Source organism: Salmo salar, chromosome 26, assembly GCF_965601325.2.
Source record: "Salmo salar chromosome 26, fSalSal1, whole genome shotgun sequence".
NCBI classification, from domain to species: domain Eukaryota; kingdom Metazoa; phylum Chordata; class Actinopteri; order Salmoniformes; family Salmonidae; genus Salmo; species Salmo salar.
In genome coordinates, this window is record NC_138316.1 from 50,057,501 (window position 1) to 50,072,374 (window position 14,874).

The 14,874-nt window shown below is 42.6% G+C and overlaps 1 protein-coding gene across 2 annotated transcripts in view; it reads left to right on the forward strand.

Annotated features, from left to right (window-relative positions):
* The window catches only part of LOC106587993 (tetraspanin-18B), a 67,897-nt gene that overhangs the window by 29,139 nt on the left and 23,884 nt on the right, over positions 1-14,874 (forward strand). The window contains exon 2 of one of the 2 annotated variants that reach the window (XM_045708757.2): positions 1,994-2,082. In XM_045708757.2, the coding sequence (XP_045564713.1) occupies positions 2,077-2,082 (6 nt within the window). In that variant the 5' untranslated portion in view covers positions 1,994-2,076. The remainder of the gene's footprint in view (positions 1-1,993; positions 2,083-14,874) is intronic. The other variant, XM_045708758.2, reaches the window with a different exon arrangement.

A 14,874-nucleotide genomic window follows, 5' to 3' on the forward strand; every position in this document is an offset into this window, starting at 1 on the left:
AGCTGGATTCCAGGCTATGGAGAAATCTAGAACAGCTGGAGTCCAGGCTATGGAGAAATCTAGAACAGCTGGAGTCCAGGCTATGGAGAAACCTAGAACAGCCTGGAGTCCAGGCTATGGAGAAATCTAGAACAGCTGGAGTCCAGGCTATGGAGAAATCTAGAACAGCCTGGAGTCCAGGCTATGGAGAAATCTAGAACAGCTGGAGTCCAGGCTATGGAGAAATCTAGAACAGCTGGAGTCCAGGCTATGGAGAAATCTAGAACAGCCTGGAGTCCAGGCTATGGAGAAATCTAGAACAGCTGGAGTCCAGGCTATGGAGAAATCTAGAACAGCTGGAGTCCAGGCTATGGAGAAATCTAGAACAGCCTGGAGTCCAGGCTATGGAGAAACCTAGAACAGCTGGAGTCCAGGCTATGGAGAAACCTAGAAAAGCCTGGAGTCCAGGCTATGGAGAAATCTAGAACAGCCTGGAGTCCAGGCTATGGAGAAATCTAGAACAGCTGGAGTCCAGGCTATGGAGAAACCTAGAACAGCCTGGAGTCCAGGCTATGGAGAAATCTAGAACAGCCTGGAGTCCAGGCTATGGAGAAATCTAGAACAGCCTGGAGTCCAGGCTATGGAGAAATCTAGAACAGCCTGGAGTCCAGGCTATGGAGAAATCTAGAACAGCTGGAGTCCAGGCTATGGAGAAACCTAGAACAGCCTGGAGTCCAGGCTATGGAGAAATCTAGAACAGCTGGAGTCCAGGCTATGGAGAAATCTAGAACAGCTGGAGTCCAGGCTATGGAGAAATCTAGAACAGCTGGAGTCCAGGCTATGGAGAAACGTAGAACAGCTGGAGTCCAGGCTATGGAGAAACCTAGAACAGCTGGAGTCCAGGCTATGGAGAAATCTAGAACAGCTGGAGTCCAGTCTATGGAGAAACCTAGAACAGCCTGGGATCCAGGCTATGGTGTGTTTAACTAAGTGTACAGTATACTGCTTTCTTGACCAGCCAGGCCTCACTTAAAAATGAGATGTCAATCTCAATATGTCTCAATGCATTCCCTGGTTCATTAAAGGATAAAGCAACATGTTAATGGTGAAATCTGAAGAGAGAAGTCTGAATGTTGTTTTCTAACCCTTACCCAAGAGAACACTTTGACTTCGTCCCAAATTGCACCACATTCCCTATATAGTACTGTACACAATTTTTACACACACACACACACACACACACACACACACACACACACACACACACACACACACACACACACTCTCTCTCTCTCTAACTCTCTAAATGGTCCCTGGTCAAAAGTAGCTTACTTTATAGGGAATAGGGTGCCATTTGGGATATACCCTTATATACAGCTGAGTGATGGAGGGTGAAGTATGAAGCTTGTCATGGGAAGTTGCATCAGCTTCCTTCTGAGATGACATCATCGGCATCACGCTGCTCATTGGGGATTTTAAAGTGACCACTGTGTTAGCTAAGTTATATCTCTCTCTTTATAAAAGCCAATGCTGCTGTATTCACTGCTTTAATACAGAGATGTCTGAGTTAGTGTCTCTTACAGCAAGTGTTTTTTCAAAAAGGTGGTGCAGGGTTTTGTTTTAGCCCAGTATGAACACAAACCCTGCTTTTTTATTTAACTAGGCAAGTCAGTTAAGAACAAATTCTTATTTTCAAAGACAGCCTAGGAACAGTGGGTTAACTGCTTTGTTCAGAACGACAGATTTGTACCTTGTCAGCTCAGGGATTTGATCTTGCAACCTTTCGGTTACTAGTCCAACACTCTAACCACTAGGCTACCTGCCACCCCAATGATATGTTTGATGATATAAGTCATGTCTAATAACACTGGTCAAGTACCTGCATACTCTTGTGGGCTCCTAGGACCTGAGGTTGATGAACTACGTCTGACTGACAGGGCTTTTCTATCACGTATTAAACCAGGTCCAAAAAAAAGCTGTTATTTTAAATGGTTATTCTCTGTTTCCTCCACAGTGGATGTAATGTGCTGTGAGGTTGAAGGCTGAAGACGAGCAAGCTCCTCCTTGATCCAACCAACTAGAGTCATTAACAGGTACATGATGGTATGGTGCCATTTCTGTTGCTTTGCAATCAACACCTACAACTATAGCTTATATAGACCCCATATCCAATCAACACCTACAACTATAGCTTATATAGACCCCATATCCAATCAACACCTACAACTATAGCTTATATAGACCCCATATCCAATCAACACCTACAACTATAGCTTATATAGACCCCATATCCAATCAACACCTACAACTATAGCTTATATAGAACCCATATCCAATCAACACCTACAACTATAGCTTATATAGACCCCATATCCAATCAACACCTACAACTATAGCTTATATAGACCCCATATCCAATCAACACCTACAACTATAGCTTATATAGACCCCATATCCAATCAACACCTACAACTATAGCTTATATAGACCCCATATCCATTCCGCTACTGTATTTATTTATTTAGATAATTTGCACCCCATTATTTCTATTTCTACTTTGCACTTTCTTCCACTACTAATCTACCATTCCAGTGTTTTACTTGCTATATTGTATTTACTTTGCCACCATGGCCTTTTTTGCCTTTACCTCCCTTATCTCACCTCATTTGCTCACATTGTATATAGACTTATTTTTCTACTGTATTATTGACTGTATGTTTGTTTTACTCTATGTGTAACTCTGTGTTGTTGTATGTGTCGAACTGCTTTGCTTTATCTTGGCCAGGTCGCAGTTGCAAATGAGAACTTGTTCTCAACTTGTCTACCTGGTTAAATAAAGGTGAAATAAAAAAAATATTTAAAAAAATATCCAATCAACACCTACAACTATAGCTTATATGCAATCCATATACCATCACCACCTACAATCAAATCAAATCAAATATTATTAGTCACATGCGCCGAATACAACAGGTGTAGTAGACCTTACAGTGAAATGCTGAATACAACAGGTGTAGTAGACCTTACAGTGAAATGCTGAATACAACAGGTGTAGTAGACCTCACAGTGAAATGTTGAATACAACAGGTGTAGTAGACCTCACAGTGAAATGCTGAATACAACAGGTGTAGTAGACCTCACAGTGAAATGCTGAATACAACAGGTGTAGTAGACCTTACAGTGAAATGCTGAATACAACAGGTGTAGTAGACCTCACAGTGAAATGCTGAATACAACAGGTGTAGTAGACCTCACAGTGAAATGTTGAATACAACAGGTGTAGTAGACCTCACAGTGAAATGCTGAATACAACAGGTGTAGTAGACCTCACAGTGAAATGCTGAATACAACAGGTGTAGTAGACCTCACAGTGAAATGCTGAATACAACAGGTGTAGTAGACCTCACAGTGAAATGCTGAATACAACAGGTGTAGTAGACCTTACAGTGAAATGCTGAATACAACAGGTGTAGTAGACCTCACAGTGAAATGCTGAATACAACAGGTGTAGACCTCACAGTGAAATGCTGAATACAACAGGTGTAGTAGACCTCACAGTGAAATGCTGAATACAACAGGTGTAGTAGACCTTACAGTGAAATGCTGAATACAACAGGTGTAGTAGACCTCACAGTGAAATGCTGAATACAACAGGTGTAGTAGACCTTACAGTGAAATGCTGAATACAACAGGTGTAGTAGACCTCACAGTGAAATGCTGAATACAACAGGTGTAGTAGACCTCACAGTGAAATGTTGAATACAACAGGTGTAGTAGACCTTACAGTGAAATGCTGAATACAACAGGTGTAGTAGACCTCACAGTGAAATGCTGAATACAACAGGTGTAGTAGACCTTACAGTGAAATGCTGAATACAACAGGTGTAGTAGACCTCACAGTGAAATGCTGAATACAACAGGTGTAGTAGACCTTACAGTGAAATGCTGAATACAACAGGTGTAGTAGACCTTACAGTGAAATGCTGAATACAACAGGTGTAGTAGACCTCACAGTGAAATGCTGAATACAACAGGTGTAGTAGACCTCACAGTGAAATGCTGAATACAACAGGTGTAGTAGACCTCACAGTGAAATGCTGAATACAACAGGTGTAGTAGACCTCACAGTGAAATGTTGAATACAACAGGTGTAGTAGACCTTACAGTGAAATGCTGAATACAACAGGTGTAGTAGACCTTACAGTGAAATGCTGAATACAACAGGTGTAGTAGACCTTACAGTGAAATGCTGAATACAACAGGTGTAGTAGACCTTACAGTGAAATGCTGAATACAACAGGTGTAGTAGACCTTACAGTGAAATACTGAATACAACAGGTGTAGTAGACCTCACAGTGAAATGCTGAATACAACAGGTGTAGTAGACCTTACAGTGAAATGCTGAATACAACAGGTGTAGTAGACCTTACAGTGAAATGCTGAATACAACAGGTGTAGTAGACCTTACAGTGAAATGCTGAATACAACAGGTGTAGTAGACCTTACAGTGAAATGCTGAATACAACAGGTGTAGTAGACCTTACAGTGAAATGCTGAAGACAACAGGTGTAGTAGACCTCACAGTGAAATGCTGAATACAACAGGTGTAGTAGACCTCACAGTGAAATGTTGAATACAACAGGTGTAGTAGACCTTACAGTGAAATGCTGAATACAACAGGTGTAGTAGACCTCACAGTGAAATGCTGAATACAACAGGTGTAGTAGACCTCACAGTGAAATGCTGAATACAACAGGTGTAGTAGACCTCACAGTGAAATGCTGAATACAACAGGTGTAGTAGACCTCACAGTGAAATGCTGAATACAACAGGTGTAGTAGACCTCACAGTGAAATGCTGAATACAACAGGTGTAGACCTCACAGTGAAATGTTGAATACAACAGGTGTAGTAGACCTTACAGTGAAGTGCTGAATACAACAGGTGTAGTAGACCTTACAGTGAAATGCTGAATACAACAGGTGTAGTAGACCTCACAGTGAAATGCTGAATACAACAGGTGTAGTAGACCTCACAGTGAAATGCTGAATACAACAGGTGTAGTAGACCTCACAGTGAAATGCTGAATACAACAGGTGTAGTAGACCTTACAGTAAAATGCTGAATACAACAGGTGTAGTAGACCTCACAGTGAAATGCTGAATACAACAGGTGTAGACCTCACAGTGAAATGCTGAATACAACAGGTGTAGTAGACCTCACAGTGAAATGCTGAATACAACAGGTGTAGTAGACCTCACAGTGAAATGCTGAATACAACAGGTGTAGTAGACCTTACAGTGAAATGCTGAATACAACAGGTGTAGTAGACCTCACAGTGAAATGCTGAATACAACAGGTGTAGTAGACCTCACAGTGAAATGCTGAATACAACAGGTGTAGTAGACCTTACAGTGAAATGCTGAATACAACAGGTGTAGTAGACCTTACAGTGAAATGCTGAATACAACAGGTGTAGTAGACCTCACAGTGAAATGCTGAATACAACAGGTGTAGTAGACCTCACAGTGAAATGCTGAATACAACAGGTGTAGTAGACCTCACAGTGAAATGTTGAATACCACAGGTGTAGTAGACCTCACAGTGAAATGCTGAATACAACAGGTGTAGTAGACCTTACAGTGAAATGCTGAATACAACAGGTGTAGTAGACCTCACAGTGAAATGCTGAATACAACAGGTGTAGTAGACCTCACAGTGAAATGCTGAATACAACAGGTGTAGTAGACCTCACAGTGAAATGCTGAATACAACAGGTGTAGTAGACCTCACAGTGAAATGCTGAATACAACAGGTGTAGTAGACCTTACAGTGAAATGCTGAATACAACAGGTGTAGTAGACCTCACAGTGAAATGTTGAATACAACAGGTGTAGTAGACCTTACAGTGAAATGCTGAATACAACAGGTGTAGTAGACCTTACAGTGAAATGCTGAATACAACAGGTGTAGTAGACCTCACAGTGAAATGCTGAATACAACAGGTGTAGTAGACCTCACAGTGAAATGCTGAATACAACAGGTGTAGTAGACCTTACAGTGAAATGCTGAATACAACAGGTGTAGTAGACCTCACAGTGAAATGCTGAATACAACAGGTGTAGTAGACCTTACAGTGAAATGCTGAATACAACTGGTGTAGTAGACCTCACAGTGAAATGCTGAATACAACAGGTGTAGTAGACCTCACAGTGAAATGCTGAATACAGCAGGTGTAGACCTCACAGTGAAATGCTGAATACAACAGGTGTAGTAGACCTCACAGTGAAATGTTGAATACAACAGGTGTAGTAGACCTCACAGTGAAATGTTGAATACAACAGGTGTAGTAGACCTTACAGTGAAATGCTGAATACAGCAGGTGTAGACCTCACAGTGAAATGCTGAATACAACAGGTGTAGTAGACCTCACAGTGAAATGCTGAATACAACAGGTGTAGTAGACCTCACAGTGAAATGTTGAATACAACAGGTGTAGTAGACCTTACAGTGAAATGCTGAAGACAACAGGTGTAGTAGACCTTACAGTGAAATGCTGAAGACAACAGGTGTAGTAGACCTCACAGTGAAATGCTGAATACAACAGGTGTAGTAGACCTTACAGTGAAATGCTGAAGACAACAGGTGTAGTAGACCTTACAGTGAAATGCTGAATACAACAGGTGTAGTAGACCTCACAGTGAAATGCTGAATACAACAGGTGTAGTAGACCTCACAGTGAAATGTTGAATACAACAGGTGTAGTAGACCTTACAGTGAAATGCTGAATACAACAGGTGTAGTAGACCTCACAGTGAAATGCTGAATACAACAGGTGTAGTAGACCTCACAGTGAAATGTTGAATACAACAGGTGTAGTAGACCTTACAGTGAAATGCTGAAGACAACAGGTGTAGACCTTACAGTGAAATGCTGAATACAACAGGTGTAGACCTTACAGTGAAATGCTGAATACAACAGGTGTAGTAGACCTCACAGTGAAATGCTGAATACAACAGGTGTAGACCTTACAGTGAAATGCTGAATACAACAGGTGTAGTAGACCTCACAGTGAAATGCTGAATACAACAGGTGTAGACCTTACAGTGAAATGCTTACTTACGAGCCCCGAAACAACAATGCAGTTTAATAAAAATACAAATAAGAATAAGAAATAAAAATAACTAGTAATTAAAGAGCAGCAGTGAAGTAACAATAGTGAGACTATATACAGGGGGTACCGGTACAGAGTCAATGTGCGGGGGCACCGGTTAGTTGAGGTAATATGTACATGTAGGTAGAGTTATTAAAGTGACTATACATAGATAATAAACAGAGAACAGCAGCAGCGTAAAAAAGGGGTCTGGGTGGCCATTTGATTAGATGTTCAGGAGTCTTATGGCTTGGGGGTAGAAGCTGTTTAGAAGCCGCTTGGACCTAGACTTGGCTCTCCGGTACCACTTGCTGTGCAGTAGCAGAGAGAACAGTCTATGAGACTGCCTGGTATAGAGGTCCTGGATGGCAGAAAGCTTAGCCCCAGTGATGTACTGGGCCGTATGCACTACCCTCTGTAGTGCCTTGCGGTCGGTGGCCGAGCAGTTGCCGTACCAGGGAGTGATGTAACCAGTCAGGATGCTCTCGATGGTGCAGCTGTAGAATCTTTTGAGGATCTCAGGACCCATGCCAAATCTTTTCAGTCTCCTGAGGGGGAATAGGTTTTGTCGTGCCCCCTTCACAACTGTCTTGGTGTGCTTGGACCATGATAGTTTGTTGGTGATGTGGACGCCAAGGAACTTGAAGCTCTCAACGTGCTCCACTACAGCCCCGTCGATGAGAATGGGGGCGTGCTCTGTCCTCTTTTTCCTGTAGTCCACAATCATCTCATTTGTCTTGATCACATTGAGAGAGAGGTTGTTGTCCTGGCACCACACGACCAGGTCTCTGACCTCCTCCTATAGGCTGCCTCGTCATTGTCGTTGGTCAGGCCTACCACTGTTGTGTCATCGGCAAACTTAATGATGGTGTTGGAGTTGTGCCTGGCCATGCAGTCATGAGTGAATAGGGAGTACAGGAGGGGACTGAGCACGTACCCCAGAGGGGCCCCTGTGTTGAGGATCAGCGTGGCGGATGTGTTGTTACCTACCCTTACCACCTGGGGTCGGCCCGTCAGGAAGTCCAGGATCCAGTTGCAGAGTGAGGTGTTTAGTCCCAGGGTCCTTAGTTTAGTGATGAGCTGAGCTGAGCTGTTGTCAGTGAATAGCATTCTCACATAGGTGTTCCTTTTGTACAGGTGAGAAAGGGCAGTGTGGAGAGCAATAGAGATTGCATCATCTGTGGATCTGTTGGGGCGGTATGCAAATTGGAGTGGGTCCAGGGTGTCTGGGATGATGGTGTTGATGTGAGCCATGACCAGCCTTTCAAAGCACTTCATGGCTACAGACGTGAGTGCTACGGTTCGGTAGTCATTTAGGCAGGTTACCTTAGTGTTCTTGGGCACAGGGACTATGGTGGTCTGCTTGAAACATATTGGTATTACAGACTCGGTCAGGGACAAGTTGAAAATGTCAGTGAAGACACTTGCCAGTTGGTCAGCGCATGCTTGCAGTACATGTCCTGGTAATCCGTCTGGCCAATGACTGATGTGGTGTACTCCTCAATGCCATCGGAGGAATCCTGGAACATATTCCGGTCTGTGCTAGAAAAACAGTCCTGTAGTTTAGCATCTGCTTCATCTGACCACTGTTTTATTGATTGAGTCACTGGTGCTTCCTGCTTTAATTTTAGCTTGTAAGCAGGAATCTGGAGGATATAATTATGGTCAGATTTGCCAAATGGAGGGTGAGGGAGAGTTTTCTATGCATCTCTGTGTGTGGAGTAAAGGTGGTCCAGTGTTTTTTTTTCTTTTTCTGGTTGCACATTTAAGATGCTGATAGAAATTTGGTAAGATGGATTTAAGTTTCCCTGCATTAAAGTCCCCAGCTACTAGGAGCGCTGCCCCCGGGTGAGCATTTTCTTGTTTGCTTATGGCGGAATACAGCTCATTCAGTATGGTCCTAGTGCCAGCATCAGTCTGTGGTGGTATGTAGACAGCTACGAAAAATACAGACGCATACAAATACAAAACTCTCTTGGTAGATATTGTGGTTTACAGCTTATCATGAGACACTCTACCTCAGGCGAGCAAAACCTCGAGACTTCCTTAGATAACGTGCACCAGCTGTTATTTCCCAAAATACATAGTCTGCCGCTCCTTGTCTTACCAGACGCCGCTGTTCTATCCTGCCGATACAGCGTTTAACCAGCCATGTCAAGGCGGTGGGTAACTGGTGAAAGGAGTCAGGCGCAGGAGAGCTGAGATGCGTGGACAAGGTATTTAATACAAGTTAACACCAGTATAAACACAATACTACGGTGCGGGGAAAAATACCGGTACCACGAAATAAACGGCCGTAATAACTAAACCCGGCAACAAAATACCAGCCGTCAATAACAGCCTGAACAATAGAACAAACACGCACACAAACATGGGGGAAACCAGAGGGTTAAATAATGAACATGTAATGGGGGAATTGAAACCAGGTGTGTAGAAAACAAAGACAAAACAAATGGAAAATGAAAAGTGGATCGGCGATGGCTAGAAGGCCGGTGACGTCGACCGCCGAGCTCCGCTCGAACAAGGAGAGGGACCGACTCCGGTGGAAGTCGTGACAAGCCAGCTGTATGTTGATAATGTCGTCGTTCAGCCACAGCTCCGTGAGGCATAAGATTTTACAGTTTTGAATGTCCCGTTGGTAGTTTAATCTTCTGCGTAGGTCATCGATTTTATTTTCCATCGATTTCACGTTTGCTAGCAGAATGGAAGGAAGTGGGGGTTTATTCGATCGCCTACAAATTTACATTTACATTTACATTTAAGTCATTTAGCAGACGCTCTTATCCAGAGTGACTTACAAATTGGTGCATTCACCTTATAATATCCAGTGGAACAACCACTTTACAATAGTGCATCTAAATCTTTTAAGGGGGGGGGGGGGGTTTAGAAGGATTACTTTATCCTATCCCAGGTATTCCTTAAAGAGGTGGGGTTTCAGGTGTCTCCAGAAGGTGGTGATTGACTCCACCTTCTGGCCCCTTTTTCTCTCTGCCTTCTCTTCACGTAAATCACGAGGATCTGGGCCTGTTCCCGAGAGAGCAGTATATCGTTCACGTCGAGCTCGTCGGACTCGTTAAAGGAAAAAAAGGATTCTGCCAGTCTGTGGTGAGTAATCGCAGTTCTGATGTCCAGAAGTTATTTTCGGTCATAAGAGACGGTAGCAGCAACATTATGTACAAAATAAGTAACAAAAATAAGTAACAAACAACGCAAATAAACAAACAATTGGTTAGGAATACGTAAAACGTCAGCCTTGTTCTCCGACGCCGTCTTATAACTACAGCTGATATTACATCCATATACCATCACGATATCCAATCAACACCTTCAACTATAACTTATATACAATCCATAAAACATCACCATATCCAATCACCACCTACCACTATAGCTATACCAGTACCATTCCTCCTCATCAAATGAAATAGTAAACATTGATCGATTCGCCCATGGATTTCAATTTCCCACCCCATTCCTACAGGACCTGAGAATTATTCCTTCCTGCTTTAAAGAGAAGATAAATTCTACATCCTCATTGATCCAGTCATATATTGTATAGATCATTATCATGTTGCTGTCTGTCTTTCTTTCTTTCTTTCTTTCTTTCTGTCTGTCTGTCTGTCTGTCTGTCTGTCTGTCTGTCTGTCTGTCTGTCTGTCTGTCTGTCTGTCTGTCTGTCTGTCTGTCGTCCTGTCTGTCTGTCGTCCTGTCTGTCTGTCGTCCTGTCTCTCTCTCTCTCTCTCTCTCTCTCTCTCTCTGTCTCTCTCTCCCTCTCTCTCTCTCTCTCTCTCTCTCTCTCTCTCTCTCTCTCTCTCTCTCTCTCTCTCTCTCGTCTCTCTCTCTCTCTCTCTCTCTCTCTCTCTCTCTCTGTCTCTCTCTCTCTCTCTCTCTCTCTCTCTCTCTCTCTCTCTCTCTCTCTCTGTCTCTCTCTCTCTCTCTCTCTCTCTCTCTCTCTGTCTCTCTCTCTCTCTCTCTCTCTCTCTCTCTCTGTCTCTGTCTCTCTCTCTCTCTCTCTCTGTCTCTCTCTCCTCTCTCTCTCTCTCTCTCTCTCTCTCTCTCTCTCTCTCTCTCTCTCTCTCTCTGTCTCTCTCACCTCTCTCTGATTGACTACATTGTCGGGCAGCTTTGAGCCTCTGTCTCCATGCTAGATCAATACACATCACAATGGGTAGATATGGCTGCTTATCACCCCATTCTGCTAGTCTAATCAGTTGATTCTCCCATAGGAACTATAGCCTTCCTTCAGACTCTGGTTAACAACTGTCCAGTTCTGGAATGACAGTCCTTCAGACTCTGGTTAACAACTATCCAGTTCTGGAATGACAGTCCTTCAGACTCTGGTTAACAACTATCCAGTTCTGGAATGACAGTCCTTCAGACTCTGGTTAACAACTATCCAGTTCTGGAATGACAGTCCTTCAGACTCTGGTTAACAACTATCCAGTTCTGGAATGACAGTCCTTCAGACTCTGGTTAACAACTATCCAGTTCTGGAATGACAGTCCTTCAGACTCTGGTTAACAACTATCCAGTTCTGGAATGACAGTCCTTCAGACTCTGGTTAACAACTATCCAGTTCTGGAATGACAGTCCTTCAGACTCTGGTTAACAACTATCCAGTTCTGGAATGACAGTCCTTCAGACTCTGGTTAACAACTATCCAGTTCTGGAATGACAGTCCTTCAGACTCTGGTTAACAACTATCCAGTTCTGGAATGACAGTCCTTCAGACTCTGGTTAACAACTATCCAGTTCTGGAATGACAGTCCTTCAGACTCTGGTTAACAACAATCCAGTTCTGGAATGACAGTCCTTCAGACTCTGGTTAACAACTATCCAGTTCTGGAATGACAGTCCTTCAGACTCTGGTTAACAACTATCCAGTTCTGGAATGACAGTCCTTCAGACTCTGGTTAACAACTATCCAGTTCTGGAATGACAGTCCTTCAGACTCTGGTTAACAACAATCCAGTTCTGGAATGACAGTCCTTCAGACTCTGGTTAACAACTATCCAGTTCTGGAATGACAGTCCTTCAGACTCTGGTTAACAACTATCCAGTTCTGGAATGACAGTCCTTCAGACTCTGGTTAACAACTATCCAGTTCTGGAATGACAGTCCTTCAGACTCTGGTTAACAACTATCCAGTTCTGGAATGACAGTCCTTCAGACTCTGGTTAACAACTATCCAGTTCTGGAATGACAGTCCTTCAGACTCTGGTTAACAACTATCCAGTTCTGGAATGACAGTCCTTCAGACTCTGGTTAACAACTATCCAGTTCTGGAATGACAGTCCTTCAGACTCTGGTTAACAACTATCCAGTTCTGGAATGACAGTCCTTCAGACTCTGGTTAACAACTATCCAGTTCTGGAATGACAGTCCTTCAGACTCTGGTTAACAACTATCCAGTTCTGGAATGACAGTCCTTCAGACTCTGGTTAACAACTGTCCAGTTCTGGAATGACAGTCCTTCAGACTCTGGTTAACAACTATCCAGTTCTGGAATGACAGTCCTTCAGACTCTGGTTAACAACTATCCAGTTCTGGAATGACAGTCCTTCAGACTCTGGTTAACAACTATCCAGTTCTGGAATGACAGTCCTTCAGACTCTGGTTAACAACTATCCAGTTCTGGAATGACAGTCCTTCAGACTCTGGTTAACAACTATCCAGTTCTGGAATGACAGTCCTTCAGACTCTGGTTAACAACAATCCAGTTCTGGAATGACAGTCCTTCAGACTCTGGTTAACAACTATCCAGTTCTGGAATGACAGTCCTTCAGACTCTGGTTAACAACTATCCAGTTCTGGAATGACAGTCCTTCAGACTCTGGTTAACAACTATCCAGTTCTGGAATGACAGTCCTTCAGACTCTGGTTAACAACTGTCCAGTTCTGGAATGACAGTCCTTCAGACTCTGGTTAACAACTATCCAGTTCTGGAATGACAGTCCTTCAGACTCTGGTTAACAACTGTCCAGTTCTGGAATGACAGTCCTTCAGACTCTGGTTAACAACTATCCAGTTCTGGAATGACAGTCCTTCAGACTCTGGTTAACAACTATCCAGTTCTGGAATGACAGTCCTTCAGACTCTGGTTAACAACTATCCAGTTCTGGAATGACAGTCCTTCAGACTCTGGTTAACAACTATCCAGTTCTGGAATGACAGTCCTTCAGACTCTGGTTAACAACTATCCAGTTCTGGAATGACAGTCCTTCAGACTCTGGTTAACAACTATCCAGTTCTGGAATGACAGTCCTTCAGACTCTGGTTAACAACTGTCCAGTTCTGGAATGACAGTCCTTCAGACTCTGGTTAACAACTATCCAGTTCTGGAATGACAGTCCTTCAGACTCTGGTTAACAACTATCCAGTTCTGGAATGACAGTCCTTCAGACTCTGGTTAACAACTATCCAGTTCTGGAATGACAGTCCTTCAGACTCTGGTTAACAACTATCCAGTTCTGGAATGACAGTCCTTCAGACTCTGGTTAACAACTATCCAGTTCTGGAATGACAGTATTTATTACTTCTTCTGACCAGGGCCCATAGGGTGCACTATGAATAGGGTGCCATTACTTCTTTCCTGCCAGGGCCCATAGGGTGCACTATGAATAGGGTGCCATTACTTCTTTCCTGCCAGGGCCCATAGGTTGCACTATGAATAGGGTGCCATTACTTCTTTCCTGCCAGGGCCCATAGGTTGCACTATGAATAGGGTGCCATTACTTCTTTCCTGCCAGGGCCCATAGGGTGCACTATGAATAGAGTGCCATTTGGGACATAGCCATGGCATGTTTCACACTATGGATCTTAAGTTGTTTGTGACATGTTGATGTTTCTGCTTCAACTATGGGGTACACATAGATTATTAAGTAAAAGTTGTTTAAAGTAGATATATGATTAAGTAAAGTAGTGTATATTACATATATTATTATGTAAAGTATATATATTATTAAGTAAAGTAATGTAAAGTGTATCTATTATTAAGTAAAGTCGTGTAAAGTAGGTATATAATTATGTAAAATTGTGTAAAGTATCCACATTATTAAGTAAAGTAGTGTACATTATATTATTAAGTAAAGTAGTGTAAAGTATTTATATTATTAAGTAAAGTAGTGTACATTATATTATTAAGTAAAGTTGTGTAAAGTATTTATTAAGTAAAGTAGTGTACATGAGTAAAGTAGTGTAAATTATGTATATTATTAAGAAATGTAGTGTACATTAATTTTAGTAGTTTACATTAGATTATTAAGTAAATTAGTTTAAAGTGCACAGTTAGTGGTTTACTTCATCACTTTACTTTGGATTCAAGTCCTAATTTCATATTCTAATTTAGTAGTAGTACTTTGGAGTTGGAGATTTCTATGTAAATTCAAGGTCCGTGGGTGGATCTAAAAATTGGTTTCAGATGATAGACACCAAGCAGATTAAGGCAGGGATTCAATTCAAGGTGCGTTATAGAGCAGCATACTGTAACAGAAGGTTATTTACGAGCACTTATTTATAGCACTCCTTGGATTGAATCCTGGTCTGACTTTATATGACTGGGAACAAATCCACACCTGTCTAGTGTGAACAGTCTAGTGCCAGACCTGGGAAATTCCAGTCCTCTGGGGCATGATTGGTGTCACACTTTCCCCCCCATCCCTAGCAAACACAGCTGATTTAAACTGATTGGTGTCACACTTTCCCCCCCATCCCTAGCAAACACAGCTGATTTAAACTGATTGG